General features: G+C 24.6%; 3 protein-coding genes across 7 annotated transcripts; 2 read left to right on the top strand and 1 right to left on the bottom strand.

Moving 5' to 3' along the window:
• Positions 1-1,663: 1,663 nt before the first annotated feature.
• Positions 1,664-4,791, top strand: LOC112682334 (solute carrier family 25 member 40-like). 4 transcript variants are annotated; one of them, XM_025552889.1, is made up of 7 exons: positions 1,664-1,701; positions 2,091-2,240; positions 2,312-2,508; positions 2,573-2,954; positions 3,813-3,907; positions 4,275-4,356; positions 4,419-4,642. In XM_025552889.1, exons 2-7 carry the CDS (start codon positions 2,120-2,122, stop codon positions 4,640-4,642), a joined length of 1,101 nt encoding a protein of 366 aa, XP_025408674.1. In that variant the 5' UTR covers positions 1,664-1,701; positions 2,091-2,119. The 4 variants fall into 4 exon arrangements, with proteins under 4 accessions (XP_025408674.1, XP_025408676.1, XP_025408678.1 ...); XM_025552891.1 differs by lacking the exon at positions 1,664-1,701 and having other exon boundaries at positions 2,120-2,240; positions 4,419-4,791; XM_025552893.1 differs by lacking the exon at positions 1,664-1,701 and having other exon boundaries at positions 2,120-2,240; positions 4,431-4,642.
• A 1,051-nt stretch (positions 4,792-5,842) lies between these two features.
• On the bottom strand, positions 5,843-10,016 carry LOC112682326 (2-oxoisovalerate dehydrogenase subunit alpha, mitochondrial). 2 transcript variants are annotated; one of them, XM_025552874.1, is made up of 9 exons: positions 9,683-10,016; positions 8,048-8,233; positions 7,737-7,935; positions 7,512-7,673; positions 7,305-7,449; positions 7,043-7,246; positions 6,796-6,964; positions 6,641-6,735; positions 5,843-5,947 (listed from the first exon to the last, which is right to left on the bottom strand). In XM_025552874.1, exons 1-9 carry the CDS (start codon positions 9,734-9,736, stop codon positions 5,884-5,886), a joined length of 1,278 nt encoding a protein of 425 aa, XP_025408659.1. In that variant the 5' UTR covers positions 9,737-10,016; the 3' UTR covers positions 5,843-5,883. The 2 variants fall into 2 exon arrangements, with proteins under 2 accessions (XP_025408659.1, XP_025408660.1); XM_025552875.1 differs by having other exon boundaries at positions 9,801-10,015.
• Positions 10,017-10,263: 247 nt separating this feature from the next.
• Positions 10,264-15,072, top strand: LOC112682366. Its single transcript, XM_025552940.1, has 7 exons — positions 10,264-10,558; positions 11,868-12,583; positions 13,025-13,227; positions 13,292-13,443; positions 13,683-13,847; positions 14,175-14,663; positions 14,895-15,072. Exons 2-7 carry the CDS (start codon positions 11,888-11,890, stop codon positions 14,990-14,992), a joined length of 1,803 nt encoding a protein of 600 aa, XP_025408725.1. The 5' UTR covers positions 10,264-10,558; positions 11,868-11,887; the 3' UTR covers positions 14,993-15,072.
• The last annotated feature ends 1,071 nt before the right edge of the window (positions 15,073-16,143 follow it).

Genomic DNA, 16,143 nt, shown 5'->3' with positions numbered 1-16,143 from the left:
TTTTATTTTGTTGGATGTCAATTATTTTAATATAAAACTTAAGTTAAACATTTAAATTGTGAAATTTCTTTGGTTCTATTGTTTTTATTTTACTATTTTTAATGTTATAGTGTAAAATGAATTAATTTTTTTGTTAGGAAGTTATAATAACTATAACTTAAAATTGAGACAAGTAGTTATTATTTTATTTTATGAATTTTTAAATTGTTTTATTCTAGTTCTATTGTACCCAACTATTTTGTTTTTATAGGTAGGTACATATTTTAAATTGAGACTGAAGTTTTATTTTTATTTTATTTTTTTTTTTAAACAAGGTATTTTTTTAATATGTCTTAGTGCTATAATGTTATTATTATACTTATACTATTATTATCGAACTGTTTTTAGCTGTTCATTAAATTTACAAGTTATAAAATAAATATTGAAATTAAATAAAGGATTGAGATATTCGTTAAACTTATGCACTTTTACTCATTTTTTATGTCAAAAAAATATTTAAATTTAATATTTTTGGGCAAATTTCTTTTTCACAAAAATTTTAATTAATGCAATCTAAGGTGAGTTGTTTAAAATATATAAAAATGTTAAAAGAAGATATTTAATTAAATAATTATATTTACACAAATAATTTGAATGTATTATTTGTCTTCCTGAAAAGTTGCTATTTATAACTTATGTACATTTACCCTAATGCCACAGTTATACAGAAGACACTTAAGAATTCACTCTAATTGTTTGTTTTCTTGCTTTACGGTTTTTAGTTATTTCTATACCAATAACATTCGCTAAATTCTATTAAATTTTTTATACCTAAAATTTATTTATTTCAATTGTTCTTATTTATAAACGAAAATCATATGAATGCAATAATAGTGTAAATTTAGATTCATTTAAATTTGATTCAGTAATAATTATGTGCATTTTATTAATTTGCTTGAAAGTTGTAAATAACATTTTATAATAAAGTGTGCGAATATACCCCAGCCGTAATTTTAAATGTCTGTTTGAACCATTTTCTTTATATCCACCACCTTGATAAATGATATATTTTTTGTTTTTCTTATTGACTTCATATTTTGGTTGAATATTTTATCTTTTATTTATATTATATTTTGTATACCAAAAAAAATTCTAATAGGTTGTTGAAGGTTCATTCGTTATTGCATTGTATTGTGCAATCTAACTGCTTTCATCTTGTGGTTAGGTTTTTGGTTATTTATAACTGTGACCACTGTTCATAATTTTATTTACACTTATCGATTATTATTATCACCACGTGAAGGTGAAATTTAATTAATCTCTGTTGTCACTATATAATCGTCATTCAATATCTACTATAGTCCATTCCAAAAGAGAAGACACAAAGCGCCGACCGGTTCATAGTTTTGATTTTAAACAGTGTGATATACATCAATGGTACTTGTATAGGTTATAGGAATTAAAAACAATATTTATGTTTTTTATTCATATTATTGGGGTAGCCAATCTTTAGCTGTTTTATTCTGATCAATTTTAATCTATGTGACGAACTTCTGTTTCGAATTTGATGAATGAAACAAAATTTTATCTTTGCGTTATCATTTTTATATGAATTTATTCCGTTGATTATCCGGTGATTAAAAAAAAAAAAAAATTAAAATAAAAAAAATATCAGATATTCAAACTCATGATTGTACAAAATAAATGTATATTGAGTAATGAGTATGTATTATAATTAAGTACTTAATTATTGTTATCAACGTATACTTAATCGATCTGTGTTTAGTTTGTAAGACCTAATTTAATTTGTACTTATTGTTAAGTTATCAAAATATTTGAATTTTTATTTTAAAAAACCTTAGTTTACCTTAGATTTTATTTTTTTAAGTTAAGTTATTATTAAACCTTAAATAAACTAGATATCTTTTGTTTTTTTCTTTACTTTCTGAAGTTCATAAGTATAAGTATTTAATGATTGTAAACTTTTATCTGTATACATTTTTTACAATAATTATGAATAAATTATTCATATTATATGAACAATTATTAGAAGAATTAATGTTCTCTGATATACATTTTTTTTAAATGTAAATGCTGACATTTTTTTTTAGATAAAGTCTTATTTAAAAAATTTTAAAATATGAATTCTAAAAGTTACTCTTTCAATAAACTCAGTCATATTGATGATCCTCGTTTTCGAATAACTCCAGTGCAACAAATGGCTGCTGCTTGCACAGGAGCTTTAATAACTTCATTTCTTGGTTAGTTATTTATTTACATATACATAATTTAAAAAGTTATAATTTTAACTAATATTATGATATTTTTTTAGTTACGCCTTTAGATGTCATAAAAGTACGCATGCAAGCCCAAAGCAGAATAACCGGAAAACATAAATGTTTTTTTTATTCTAATGGCTTAATGGATCATATTTGTCCATGTAATGAAATTAAAAAAAATTCTACCAATGGTCCTTATTATAGAAATGTTCAATGGTTCGACAGACCTACTCAGTTTAATGGAACACTTGTAATAATATTTTAATTAATTAAATTACTTTAATACTTACATGAAGTAATTATTAACTGTTTAGGATGCCTTTAAAAAAATTAGCAGAAATGAAGGTATATTATCATTATGGAGTGGATTAAGTCCAACATTAGTTCTCGCATTACCTGCCACAATTATTTATTTTGTATCATATGAACAAATACGTTGTTACCTCCAAGATTTAACAGAATCCCATACAAATAATAATAATTTATTATGGATCTCTGGTGTATCAGGATGTATTGCTCGTTTTGGAGCGGCTACTTCAGTTAGCCCTTTAGAACTTATACGCACTAAAATGCAATCAAAAAAACTTAGTTATTTGGAAGCTCATCAAGCATTAAAAAGTTTATTAAAATATCATGGTTATAAGGGTCTTTGGAAAGGTCTTGGTTCTACCTTACTCAGAGATGTCCCCTTTTCTGGTAAGCCGGGTATTTTATATAATTTAATTTATTTTTATTTTTAAAATAATCATATTTATAATTATAAAATTTATTGGTAATAGTTTTAATTTAAAGACAAAATTTCTAATAAGTATAAATGTAATTTATAATATAACAATCTAAAATATCACTATCCACTTGTTATCATGTAATATAATGGTAATATTTTTGAATGGAAAACAATTTGTAATTATATCAGACCACTTAATCAAATCTTTTCACTCCTCAATTACTAACTCAATGATTAGACAACTGGCAAACTTCTGACTTCCTTTAGTTTTAATATTTTATAACCACATAATTAAATATTTTCCTTGTTATAAGAAACCTATGTTGAATATAGTTATTTAATATTGAGTTTGATTTGCTGTGTAAATGGTATTTTACTAAAGATTTATAAACATTTTAGGGAATCACATAATTATATTATTTTTATCAATAATCAGATATATTCTATATGCTATTGAAATTCTACATTCCAATAATCCAACCACATCATTGAGAAAGTAAATTAATTTAATTGTTATAAACGTTGGCAAAAAAAGTATTAACCTATTTAGAGAGTAGATGCATGATATTTTTATTTGAAAAAAATTTCTCAGAAAATATTAATAAAAAAAAGTATTTAAATAATTTTAAACCAAATGTTTCATTTATGTATCTTATAATATAATATTGTTAAGAAATCATAATTCATAGCTTGAAGTATCATTAGATATACATTTTTTATTACTAATTTTGGCTTTAAATCATTTTCAGGTTTCATATAAATAAATAGAAAATTAAATTAATATGACATATAAATCTATTACTATTTATTAAATATTATTTGTTTAGGTATTTATTGGGTAACATATGAACATATTAAAAAAATATCTGGTCAATCAACAACTTTTATGTACAATTTTATGGCTGGAAGTATAGCTGGAACGGTAATATATTTAATTCAATTGTTAATATCATGATTATGAATTTTTACTAAGGTATTAGTTTTGTGCTCTTTTTTTTTTTAATTGGGTTATTTTTATAAAGAATTGGCTTAATATATTTTTGTTAAATATAATTTCCATTTTATAAATATCTTACATTTTGTAAATATATATATAAATATAATATATACATTTTTGTTATTTTTTCTATTGTAATTTATAACTTGTTAGTAAATTATTGCATTCTTAGTTATAATACAATTATATATATATATTAATTTCTTTTTGAGTATATAAAAAAAAAAAATACAAAAGATTATTATTAATAGTTTTTATTAATTTGATAATGATTATTTTTGTAATATTTCAGTTGGCTGCAGCATTAACTACACCGTTTGATGTTGTTAAAACCATTCGACAAATTGAATTAACTGAAAAGGAAATTATGACTGGTTAGTAAATCAATTAATAATGCAATAATTTTATTATATATTTGAATAAATAAAAGACTTAGAAGTTATTTTAGAACCTCCAAGAAAAGCTTCCGGTTGGACAGTTAAAGCAATTGTTGAAATATACCAAAAAAATGGAATGCGTGCCATTTTCAGTGGTTTAGTTCCTCGGATTATCAAAATAGCACCTGCATGTGCAATAATGGTATCCACATTTGAGTATGGAAAAACATTTTTTCAAAATAGAAATATGCAAGTACATACAAATTTTAACGATATCTTATAGCTAAGATGAAATGTAAAATATAATATTGAGTAAAAATGAGGGAAATTATTATTTTTTTAATTGTTTAATATAACTATTACTGTGGTAACTATTATCACATTACACAAAATGAAATATCAAATAAATCTAAGTGATTTTTGTAATTATTATTAATTTTGTTATGTATTTGATTCCTTTTTTTATTGCTTTGTCTTACCTATCATCAGTGGTATATTGGAGGGTATACGGAAGTATACGACGTATACCCAATACGCTATTTTTATCCATGACGTATAGCTTATGAAAAATTGATGATACATGGGTATGCTGTATCTAGCGTATAGCTTGAAATTTGACAAATGTAAATAATACAACTTGTGGTTATATTTATGACATGATTCAGTATCAGATATATTATTATTAATATTTTCTTTTTTTTTAATGAAAAATTCAAATTTGTTATCAATTAACATCAAGTTTTTGTTATCAAATAGTCATAATTAAGGATGTGTAGTTTATGAGTGATTTTTTTTTGATTCCTATCATATAATAGTTACTACATGAAAGCTTGAAATAGTCTTTGTTCATAAATGTACGCCTTTTTATTCTCAAAATTAGTAACCTATTGGAATGCCTTTCATTTTACTTATTAAACACAATAAGATTCAGAGATTTCTTTAACAATCCATTTTTTACTCTTTATCATATTCTAATAGAATTTGCCTGTTTTTTTCTTTCTAGCCAATAGAGAAAACTGTTAAAGGTTCTTCAAATAATAATTAAAATTTAATTCAATTAATAAGTGAATTAATAATATTTCATTTAAATAATATGTGCTCATCCAAATGTAATTGTTACTCTATTTAAATTTGTTCCTCAAAAGAATTATTTCTACTGACCAAGTTACATAAAAATATAAATTTTCTTTGTGTATTTTATTATGATTTAAAGATTAAGAGCAAAAAAAAAAATGTGCCCAAAACATTTTATATGATAGACACTGTGTATATAAAGTTGTATAGTTTTAATTTGAATTATTTATTTTAAATAAATAAATAATTTTTTAGTCCAATTATCAAATCCAATACATATTTCATGAATAAATGTATGTAAAACAAGAGCATATAAAAAATATATGATATGTATATTTTGCTATTTAATATACAATGATTTAAAATTTTAATTGAAATGGTAATATAAAATCAACCAAGAAGAACAATCTTAAAAAATCTATTCATTTATTGAGTTCAAATGTGGATAACTTATTCAATTACGTAATGTTCAGGGTAATGTGATATATGATTTTCCAATGAGTTCATTTGTTCCCTAAAAAAAAAAAAAAAACATTATATTATGTTAAAATTATCAGTCCAATTTCTATATTATCAAATTTGTAATCTGGGGTGAATCTATAAATTGGTCAAGAGAATTTATTCAAGTTGTAAACATTAATACTAGATACTTGAATATATTAATATAAATACCAGTATACCAAGCATGAGGAGATCAATTTAGTATGCTCATATGTGCAGGTTAATAATAATGCCATTTTTATCTAGTAATTGAATCGCTTATTACAGAAACCCCATAAGATACAAAAATTTTGAAACCTTATTTTCCACTTGCTTATATCTTTTTAGTAGATACATCGATTTTTGCAGAAGCCCCGTCTTATTTACGTGGCCAATTCGCATCTTTGAAATTTTCGTTTGGAGCAGAAACCCCTAAGTGATGTTATGTAATACAAAAAATACAATTAAGTGAAAAATATGTTTCGAAATTTCTGTCTCTTACGGAGTTTCTGTAATAAGCGATTCAATTATATAGATGAAATGCTGTGTTTATATTTCATTCACACATGTATGATGACCACTAGTGTTAGAAGAACATTTTTTAAGGGTAGTGTATATTTAAAAAAAATTAGTTTGTTATATTATAATATTAAATAACTTAAAATTTAAAAAATACTAATGAAAATGAACCTTATATGATTCATATAAATATACTAAAAATACTTACAGCAGATGATCTGGAATTTCATAGTAAACATCATTAAACATTTCTTTCCAATTTGGTTTATTTTTCTTTGATGCAATTGCAAACATTTGCATAATCTTAAATAAAAGAGTACATACTTTGTAAAATAATTTTTATATCATATTGATGTTGTTTACTTGTTTTTTAGTATCTTTGGTATATTCTAATTCATATTGATCATTCCAAAGGTTTTTTTTCTCTAAAAATTTTTTTAATCTTGTAATTGGATTTTTATTTGCCCATTGTTCAATTTCATCTTTAGATCTATATGCAGTGCTATCATCAGATGTACTATGATGCCCACGTCTGAAATATTATAAATGTTTTAATTAAAAAGTATTTATTACAATGTTTATCATGAGGTAAATTATAAATAAAAAATACCGGTAGGTCATAGCTTCCAAAATCAATGGTCTTGTATTGGTCATAACATATTCTCGAGCTTTTAATGTCGCATTGTAAACTGCAAGAATATCATTGCCATCAACACGAATAGTAGCTATTCCATAGCCAGGACCATGACTTATAATACCATCCCCTCGATACTGTTCATTAGCCGGTGTTGATATAGCAAATCCATTATTACGACTATACATAAAGTAATAATATTATCTTCAAAAAGTATATTAACCAATATTTAATTTACCAGAAAAAAATTATGGGACAGTTAAGAGTGGATGCAAAATTAAATGCAGCATGGGCATCTCCTTCACTTGCAGCCCCCTCACCGAAATAAACAATAGTACAACGATTATTTTTTAACAGTTTAAAAGAATATGCTGTTCCAACGGCTTTAAAATTTCAATATTATTTTTAGCATTTTATTCATTTAAATAGTGAAAACAAATTTTACCTTGAGGTAACTGAGTAGTAAGAGGAGATGAAAGTGTTACAAAATTAAGATCCTTTGATCCATAATGCACTGGCATTTGCTTTCCTTTACCAAGATCTTCGATATTGCCAAAACATTGATTCATGAATTGTTCAGGAGTAAATCCTCTGAATAGTAAGACTCCTAAATAAATATCAAATATTTATTTATTATTTTTATAATAATATACTGGTTTCCTATACACACCAGCTTCTCTGTATTGGCCATAGACCTGATCATTGAAATGTATCCCTGCTGCACTACCAATCTGTGCAGCTTCTTCACCTTCATTGGTCATGTAAAATGATATTCTGCCTTGTCTTTGAGATTCGTACAAAATTTTGTCCATAATGGATAATAAAACCATTGATTTATACATTTTGAGTAATTCATCATTTTCTGGTATCTGCATTTAAATATTTTCAATATTAACCAAAGAGTTATAATAATCGATATTAATTGAATTGAATCACACGAAGAATCTAAGTGAAATAAACATTTTTTGATATTTTACTTACAATAACAGGTACAGAATTACAATTGCTCACAATATCTCCGTTATCATCTAATATTCTAAAAATAGGCATTGAATTTAAAGATGGTTCATTTATATCTAATGTAGGAATAAAATTAACTTTGTTGATTCCTCGATATGATAAATCTTGGATATTACCAGATATGGAACTATATAACATATATTGTTTCTAAAAAATAAATGAGTAACAATAAATATATTTTTAAAATTAAAAATAAAATTTAAAACATTTTATGTGCATTAAAAAATAATTAATTTGCATTTAATTTTACTATCATAGACAACCTGTTGATTTTAACATTCTTAAGAATATCCCAAAATCACGGAATTTTTATTTAGCAAGAAAACTGGAAGGTTAAGAACATTACATTTATAGGAGCACATAAGAAAACTCAATATTTAATATGTTTATGGTATTAGATCTATAAATTATAAACATATTATTTGTATTATAATTGTTGTAAATATTCATAAATATATTTACAATGCATTTATAATAGGGTTGCCATAAATTTATAAGATGAAACCGGGACAAAACAAACACATTATTGAGTAATATACTTTTTATATAACTTTTAATATATTGAGAGGATCAGTGGTATATCCAGGGGGGAATGTGAGGGTCAGACCCTTCCTAGACCTTTTTTTAAATGTTATAAAATAATGTTCCTAGCGTGAGAGGTTTAGAAATGTAAAAAAATAATGATTTGTTTACAAATGAATACAAAATTTATGCATACGACCCTGAAGAGGATTATTAATGGTCAGCAATATAATATTTAAAAATATTTTTGTGAAATAAAATATATTATTATATATTCTTTTATGTATAAATTACAACTTGGGTTTTTATAATACATTGTTTATCGATTACGATTAAAAATGTACTTTGAGATAAAGTGGTCGAAATTAAAAATTAAACAATACTACATTTCCTCTAAACGACTAAGCCGGGACATATGGACGTCTCGAAAACATTTTTCGGGACACCGGAACGCGAAGTCCAAAACCGGTGACAATCCCGGTTTTCTGGGACGTATAGCAATCTTAATTTATAACAATTTACCTACTTACTTAAAATATTTCGTTAGTAAATAATTTATTATAGGTATTTTAATAATTAATAGGTAATTTATTAACTTTTTTTCGTAGGTTTGAACCACGATTTAAGATATAACTTCTACCGTTATTAGAATAAAATACTAAGATAAATAAAGTATTGTATTATTTCTAATTTAATTAAATTAAAAATATAATTAATCATTGTGTCGAGTAAAATTTAGGTTGGTAGTTAAAATATTTCCAACTGTTAAACGACGACGGTAAATTTATGCAGTTATGTTTGTACTACAAATATGTAAAACAATTAATGCCGTTTTAGAATGTCTGTGATTTGTACTGAGACGGTGATAACATTTTGAATATTTGGATGATTTACATTTTGAGAATAATTTTATATAAACAAAATTTGATTCTTACTCAACGGAAAGTATTCAAGAAATTTGTTAATGTAAATGATATATAAACTCATTTGTAGGGTGATAGTTAGTTGATCTTTTTACTTAATCATAAATTAAGAATTAAATTAATAATTAATAGGTAGTTGAACATTTATTACTTTAAAGAAATTGAGGTTGGTCAATCTCTTAAGCATGACACTTGAATACATCATGAAAACTCAAAACTGTTATTGTAGTTGCGAAGAAAAAAATGAAATATATTGAATTATAGCAGACCTAGTAATTTTTATGGGTTCCGCTGGATCAAAACTGCACTTCTTTCAGACATGTACATTAAAATATTAAATGCCGAACGGGCATGAGTATTGAACATTTGTGTTATAGAAAAGTGGTATTCCGGTGAATAATATGTATTGTATTGACACCTGTAACCTGTTATATCTTTGTGACCTACGGACCCGTAGGGAACATGGCCGATTGCCTGCGGGTTGCCGCACGCACAAAGCATGTTTTTTGTTAATTCTTTACGATTTTACGTCAGTAAACACCACTTGCCAGTATTATAGGTTTATGGTGAATATGATTTATGACATCATAAATAATATATATAGGTATATAATATATACAAAATACACGTCCTGCTAATACAGTGTGGGCAACACGTGGATTAGCGTGCCTCTCAAAAGGACAGGATTGGATACACTGTTGTCGAACTGACGCCATCGAAGAGTCGGGTTTGTTGATTCGTTTGTTGTTATATTTGCGAAGTGGTTCAATTAGTTATTATTTCTTCCTGTGGCGTGTGTTACAATTTTTTTTTGTCGCAACTTTGTAATTCATAACACTCATTTTAACATAATTGTAGTGTAATCTCAGTTGTACAGCATAAATATTGTCGTCTCCATATTCTACTCGTTGTCAACGATCGGTTGTATTTTAGTTATCGGTATTGGCTGTTATGGGCGGAACGCCGAGAATTATTCTCTGGTTCCAAAAAGTACTGCACGTCAACCGTTGCTAAACTATACGCTAAGGTAAATGCAATATATTTACTCCATGGATTATTTTGTCTTAATACTTTTATTGTTTTGTCGCTACCGGGATATAATTGCCGTAGTCGTATTGTGTTAAACGCGACGTTACTGATGACCCTTAAATGTGTTTACCCAGTATCCTCACTTGACTGCGTATGGACATTTCACGAATATAAACAATGTCATCCTATTAGTCTATAATCTACCTGCCTCGCATAATAGTTTGGCATAGTCTGAATGACTTCTGGCAAGCCAGTTGATTAGTGTCCAAAAACTGAAATAATGATTTGGCAAAGTGAGAGGGAGTTAAAGATATGGTCATAGTTAATTTGTATTGATTATGTACTGATATGATTCACTGTTTTTTTTTCAAATCAATTGTTATTATTTTGTACCTATTAATATTGAACTAAATACTGCTTTTATGGATTAATTAATAATGTAAATAATCTTGATATTCTTAACATTTTTGACCATTTTCTATCTCACTGTAAGTAATGTTAAAATGTATATCGTGTATTACCAACAATTAAATTTGTATAAACAAAGTTTAGTTTTAATAATAATAAATTAGTTTTAATTAGATTCTTATATCATTTAAACTTTTTTCTTTAATTTATTAAAGAATCTTAATGATATTTATTTCATAAAAACTATCTACTACAATTAAAGATAAGATAAAATATTTAAATTATATGAAAATAAAATTCCATTGTAAAAATTAAAATATATTAATTAGGTATGACTGACATTGTTTATTGGTTGATATTATTTAATTAGACATTGAAATATTGTCATGACTTGAAAATTATTATATTTGTGATTTATTGATTAAAAATTGTAATATTAAATAAGTCTGATAATTTTTATTATAAATTTTTTTCACTATTCATGTTATAAAATTTTATTTTATGTATAATACAATAATTATGTTCATTAATCATTTTCTCTATTGCCTATATGTATTTGTTGCGGTATGATTGAAAATAATATATTGTTACTAAATGTTAGAAGAAGTAGACATGTATGTTTACAACTACTAATTAATTATATTTAAAAGTTAAATCAATATTTGTTTAGTTGTATGGATTACTTTTAACATATTATTGAATAATACTTTTAAAACTTGTATGTATGTACATTTATTTTAACAAGATTGTAAAAAGTATAATCTCATTTAAGACTTAAAAGTATTGATAATCCTTATTTAAAGTCACTTATTATTTGATCTTTTATAATGTGATTCTGAAAAATAATATGTACTATCTAAAAACAATATTGCCATATTACATTTATTTATTATTTTCAGATTAAACTTGCTAAATAAAAATGAATACTATTGGTGCAATGAGTTCTCCAGTAAAGCAGCCATTGCCAACTGTCTTGGCTCCTCCAACCATTTCAAGTTCTTCGCCTTCTAAAGTACAACAACCACCAAATTTAACCCCGCTAAATTTGAATACAACATCTCAGTCAGCTCAACCTTTAAGTCTTGTTAATGAACATAAAAATGTACCAATTGTTATGACTTCCGTTGAAAACATTGTTCAAAAATCTGCTGCTTGTAATGGTTTACCTGATGTAAAACCAATTGGTGAAAAAATTGAAGAAGCCCTGCCTAAAATTGAATCACAATCCATCCGTACTTTGGTTAATATTTCTGGTAATGGTAAAAGTGCTAATGAAACTTCTCTTTCTGAAGTGAAACCTCAAGTATCTGAAGTTGAAAATTTATCTCAAAAGAAAGATGATAAAAATAATTTACCAATTAGTCAAACAGAAAAGGTTTTGCCAGAAGTGATTGATAAGTCTGCAAAAGAATTAATTAAGACGGAAGAATTGCCTAAATCTGAAAATGTAGTGTCTAAAATGAAAGAAAATGATGGTAAAATCAAACAAGAACCAACTGAAATACAAGCTGCTGTAGTGTCATTAAACCAAGGGCAGACTGCTTTATCAGAAAAAGTTGATCAAACTTCATCAAATACTTTGAAAGTTGCTGTACGGCGAAAAAGAGAACATAAAGTGAGTTTTAAAACATTTAACTGTTCATTAGATCACAATGCTTTATTTTTTGTTAAAATTCATTGGTGAGAAGCTTAGTAATTCCTTTAATTATACCAAAATATTATCTTGTGATTTTATTTATATAATATTTTGACCTACCACAGCCCTCATTAACTTAATTTATTGTTTATTAGGTTAGTTGGTCATATTTTTTGCATGAGTAATTTTTTTTTCTTTAACTTTATTAGTTTATTTAAATATATTAAAATAGTTATTTAATAAATTATAATTCATAATACTTTATGATACAACTTAAATAATTAATTAAATTATATTTTAATATTATTAATTGTACTTTATACCAAGTTCAAATAAAATAATAATTAAACTAATTCATAATTTCCATACTTTACTTATTTAGAATTAACTAACATCAAACCTTTTTTCCTTATTTTATAGCAACTGGAGGAAGATGAAGAAGAAAAGAAAGAAAAAACATCAAAAAAGGATACAAATGTTGAAGAAATAAAATCAAAACGTACTCGACTTCCTACTCAACCTTTTCAAATGTCATTGCTACCAGAGATGCATCTTATCTCTAAAATTGCAGAAAAAACGGCATCTCCCAAAATTAATAATGAAAAATTAACAGTGTTTTACAAGTAATTTTATATAAATAAATCCATGTTATATAAATAATTTATTTCTCCATTCTTTTTAATTTAGAAATGAATTTTTGGCCGTACGAAATGAAGATGGAGGATTTTATTTGTGTCAAGCTATGCAAAACATTCATAGAGCAAGTCGTCGAATCCGTATTAGGTGGCTTACTCAACATCCAAATGATGAATTTACCCCTGATTTTTATGACCATACTGGTAAACATTTCAATTGTTTTATATATATTGTAAATTAATTTGCTTTCAGATTTTCAAAAATTGTTTATCTTATATATAGAAAACATTTTATATTAATATTAACAAATAAGAAATATAAATCATCTGTGGATCTTATTTAATGATATATGAGATATATTAAATAAAATGAAAAATTTTATTTAATATTCTGAAATTGTTTTCAAATAAAAAAAGTTTTAATATTAATTTGGAAATTCCAGAGTTTGATTGTATACTGACTAATATAACATTGAAAAAAATTCAAAAAGAACAATGGAAACTACCTGAGAAAGAAAAATTGAGAATTGAAAATATTTTGAAACGATCTATTGATGTTGAAAAAGGTTCAGAAAAACCCTCAGTAACTGAAGAGCATCCAGATGGTTGTATGTATAATATTACTTTAAATTCCTAAATAGTTATTAAAACTAAAATATTTTTGGATATATTGTTTGGAAGAAGTTGTTATTTTTAATTGATTTGAAAATAAAGATTTGTCCCAATTAGGTTAAATATAATTTTTTACTAATTAAAATTAGTTGATAATGATAAAATAATCCATAATTAACAGGTTATTTGTAAATAGTAAAATCAACCAATATTTGATAATTATATTCTCTGTTGTTTTTTTTTTTTTTTTTTTTTTTTTTTACTGAACTTCAAATTACTCAGATTATTATATTAATTTTTTATTCAAATTATGTTGTTTTTAGTGGATGTTAGTTTGTTCAAAGATGAAGCTCAACTTACAAAAAAAAAAGGAAGCAAGAAAAGCATGACTGTTAAAAGAAAGGTTTCAACAGATGAACAACAACCGGTCAAAAAATCATCTAGATTGTCCAAAAAAAAACCATCTTATGATTTTGGACATTCATCATCTGAGAGTGATGAAGATAATGTTGAAGATGACAGCAGTAATCAGAAAAAATCTTCAAATAAAAAAATCGTGAAAAAGAAAGTTAATGCTAAAGAGCTTTCTAAAAAATCTACAGTTAATGTGACCAAACCGAAAACAGCAATTAGAAAAACTCAAGCTCCCGCTAAACCAACATATGTACTTGCATCTGTCTCATCAGCATTAAAAAAAAAAGAAATTACATCTACTAAACAAAAAAAAGAAATCACTAATTTAGAAAAAAAGTCTTCCAAGAAAATTGAAACTAAGACTCCAGTTGTTCCACTTCTTTCATCAAAAACGAGAAGTAAATTTTCTTTTTTAATTCAATTATTTTCTTTTGCATGACTTAAAATGTTTTCATCTAATATAACACTAATTTTTATTAATATTTAGAAAGAAATTATTTTATTTATCTCTTTATTACATTTATATTATTATTTATTTAAGTTAGATTTATTATTTTATCAATGTTTTTCAATTTTAAAATTTATTTACCACATTTTTTAAAAACTAAAACCACAATTTTCATTTTTAGATGCAGGAAATGCTGTTTCTGCAAAAATAACTACTGCTGGTATTGGAATGGTAAAAACCAACTCCAAGGATCGAAAAACCCTGAGGAATCGTAAATGATTATCATGATCACTTAAGTAATATAGTCTACTACTTGTTTGAACAATATTTAAAAAAAAGATTCAATTTATTAATATTAACACAGTATAATTTAGTTCTGATTTCTTGAAGACTTCATTTTTATGTTGAAACACATACCATATCACAAATTGTTTTGATGTGTTAGTAACACATTCTTGTTTAACTTTTATAATTTTATACTTTTTTCGTTTATTATTTTTATTAAGTTTCCAGTAACTTAGGTAGCTAATAGTATTCAATTTAAAATTAACAGCAAATATATATTAAATAATGTATAGTTATATGGTTGTTCATTGATTTTTTTTTCCAAGAATCATTTTTGTGACATTAAATAATTAAATTTATTGTATAGTATCTAGTTTATCATAGTAGATAAATATTACATTTGTCAGTGTCAAAATTTAATCAGATAAATTTAAAATTATAATATTGCTCACTATATATCCATGTATACAAACATAAATATGATAATTATTTTCTTTTAAACATTTTTTTAAAATATAGCATTTATTTCTCAACCTAATAGAAATAAATATGTTTTCAACATAACATAGTTTGTATTTCTAGTATGAATATATTTTGTGAAAGAAATCTATGTGATATTCATTTTACCTAATTTAAGTAATATGTAAATGTTTTTAGTATTTTTATTAAATAAATATCAAATATTTGTATATTTATTTAATATAAATTAATTTTTGACATTGGCGTCCTTAGATAATGAACTTTTTAAAATAGGTTTTTCATTACAGTAATTTAATCTGTATATTTTATAATTTGATTTTTAAATTATGTATATTTTTTTTTTTTTTTACAATGGTTTCAATTAGAATTATGGATGTACACCAAATTCTAAAATGTATTATCAATGTATTCCTTACGCACAAAAATATTTATTTTAAAAAAAAAATATTGTTTACTTCCATGAATACTTATTGTTCCAAATGATAATTTATTACTTGCAGTACAATTCAATTAAATTTTATTATTCAAACAAAAATTGTAAGCTCTATATAAAGTATTGTACATATGATTTAGGTTAATATAGCCAATAAATATATATATATGAATAATATTAGATAAATATTTCTACATCAAATATTATTAGTTATGTAAGTAAAAAATATTTG

The sequence above is a fragment of the Sipha flava genome, unplaced genomic scaffold (assembly GCF_003268045.1).
Source record: "Sipha flava isolate LNK unplaced genomic scaffold, YSA_version1 202_pilon_pilon, whole genome shotgun sequence".
Classification (NCBI taxonomy): domain Eukaryota; kingdom Metazoa; phylum Arthropoda; class Insecta; order Hemiptera; family Aphididae; genus Sipha; species Sipha flava.
This window is presented reverse-complemented; position numbering and strand designations above follow the sequence as displayed.

What these genes read in the sequence shown, in the direction of transcription:
- LOC112682334 (XM_025552891.1), top strand. Translation starts at nt 2,120, where the DNA reads ATGAATTCTAAAAGTTACTCTTTCAATAAACTCAGTCATATTGATGAT. An exon ending in TTTAATAACTTCATTTCTTG is followed by an intron (nt 2,241 to 2,311) that starts GTTAGTTATTTA and finishes ATATTTTTTTAG; the next exon opens with TTACGCCTTTAGATGTCATA. An exon ending in CAGAGATGTCCCCTTTTCTG is followed by an intron (nt 2,955 to 3,812) that starts GTAAGCCGGGTA and finishes TTATTTGTTTAG; the next exon opens with GTATTTATTGGGTAACATAT.
- LOC112682326 (XM_025552874.1), bottom strand. Translation starts at nt 9,736, where the DNA reads ATGATGTATTCAAGTGTCATGCTTAAGAGATTGACCAACCTCAATTTC. An exon ending in GTAATTCTGTACCTGTTATT is followed by an intron (nt 7,936 to 8,047) that starts GTAAGTAAAATA and finishes ATTTAAATGCAG; the next exon opens with ATACCAGAAAATGATGAATT. An exon ending in TACTACTCAGTTACCTCAAG is followed by an intron (nt 7,450 to 7,511) that starts GTAAAATTTGTT and finishes GAAATTTTAAAG; the next exon opens with CCGTTGGAACAGCATATTCT.
- LOC112682366 (XM_025552940.1), top strand. Translation starts at nt 11,888, where the DNA reads ATGAATACTATTGGTGCAATGAGTTCTCCAGTAAAGCAGCCATTGCCA. An exon ending in TGATTTTTATGACCATACTG is followed by an intron (nt 13,444 to 13,682) that starts GTAAACATTTCA and finishes TGGAAATTCCAG; the next exon opens with AGTTTGATTGTATACTGACT. An exon ending in TGAAGAGCATCCAGATGGTT is followed by an intron (nt 13,848 to 14,174) that starts GTATGTATAATA and finishes TGTTGTTTTTAG; the next exon opens with TGGATGTTAGTTTGTTCAAA.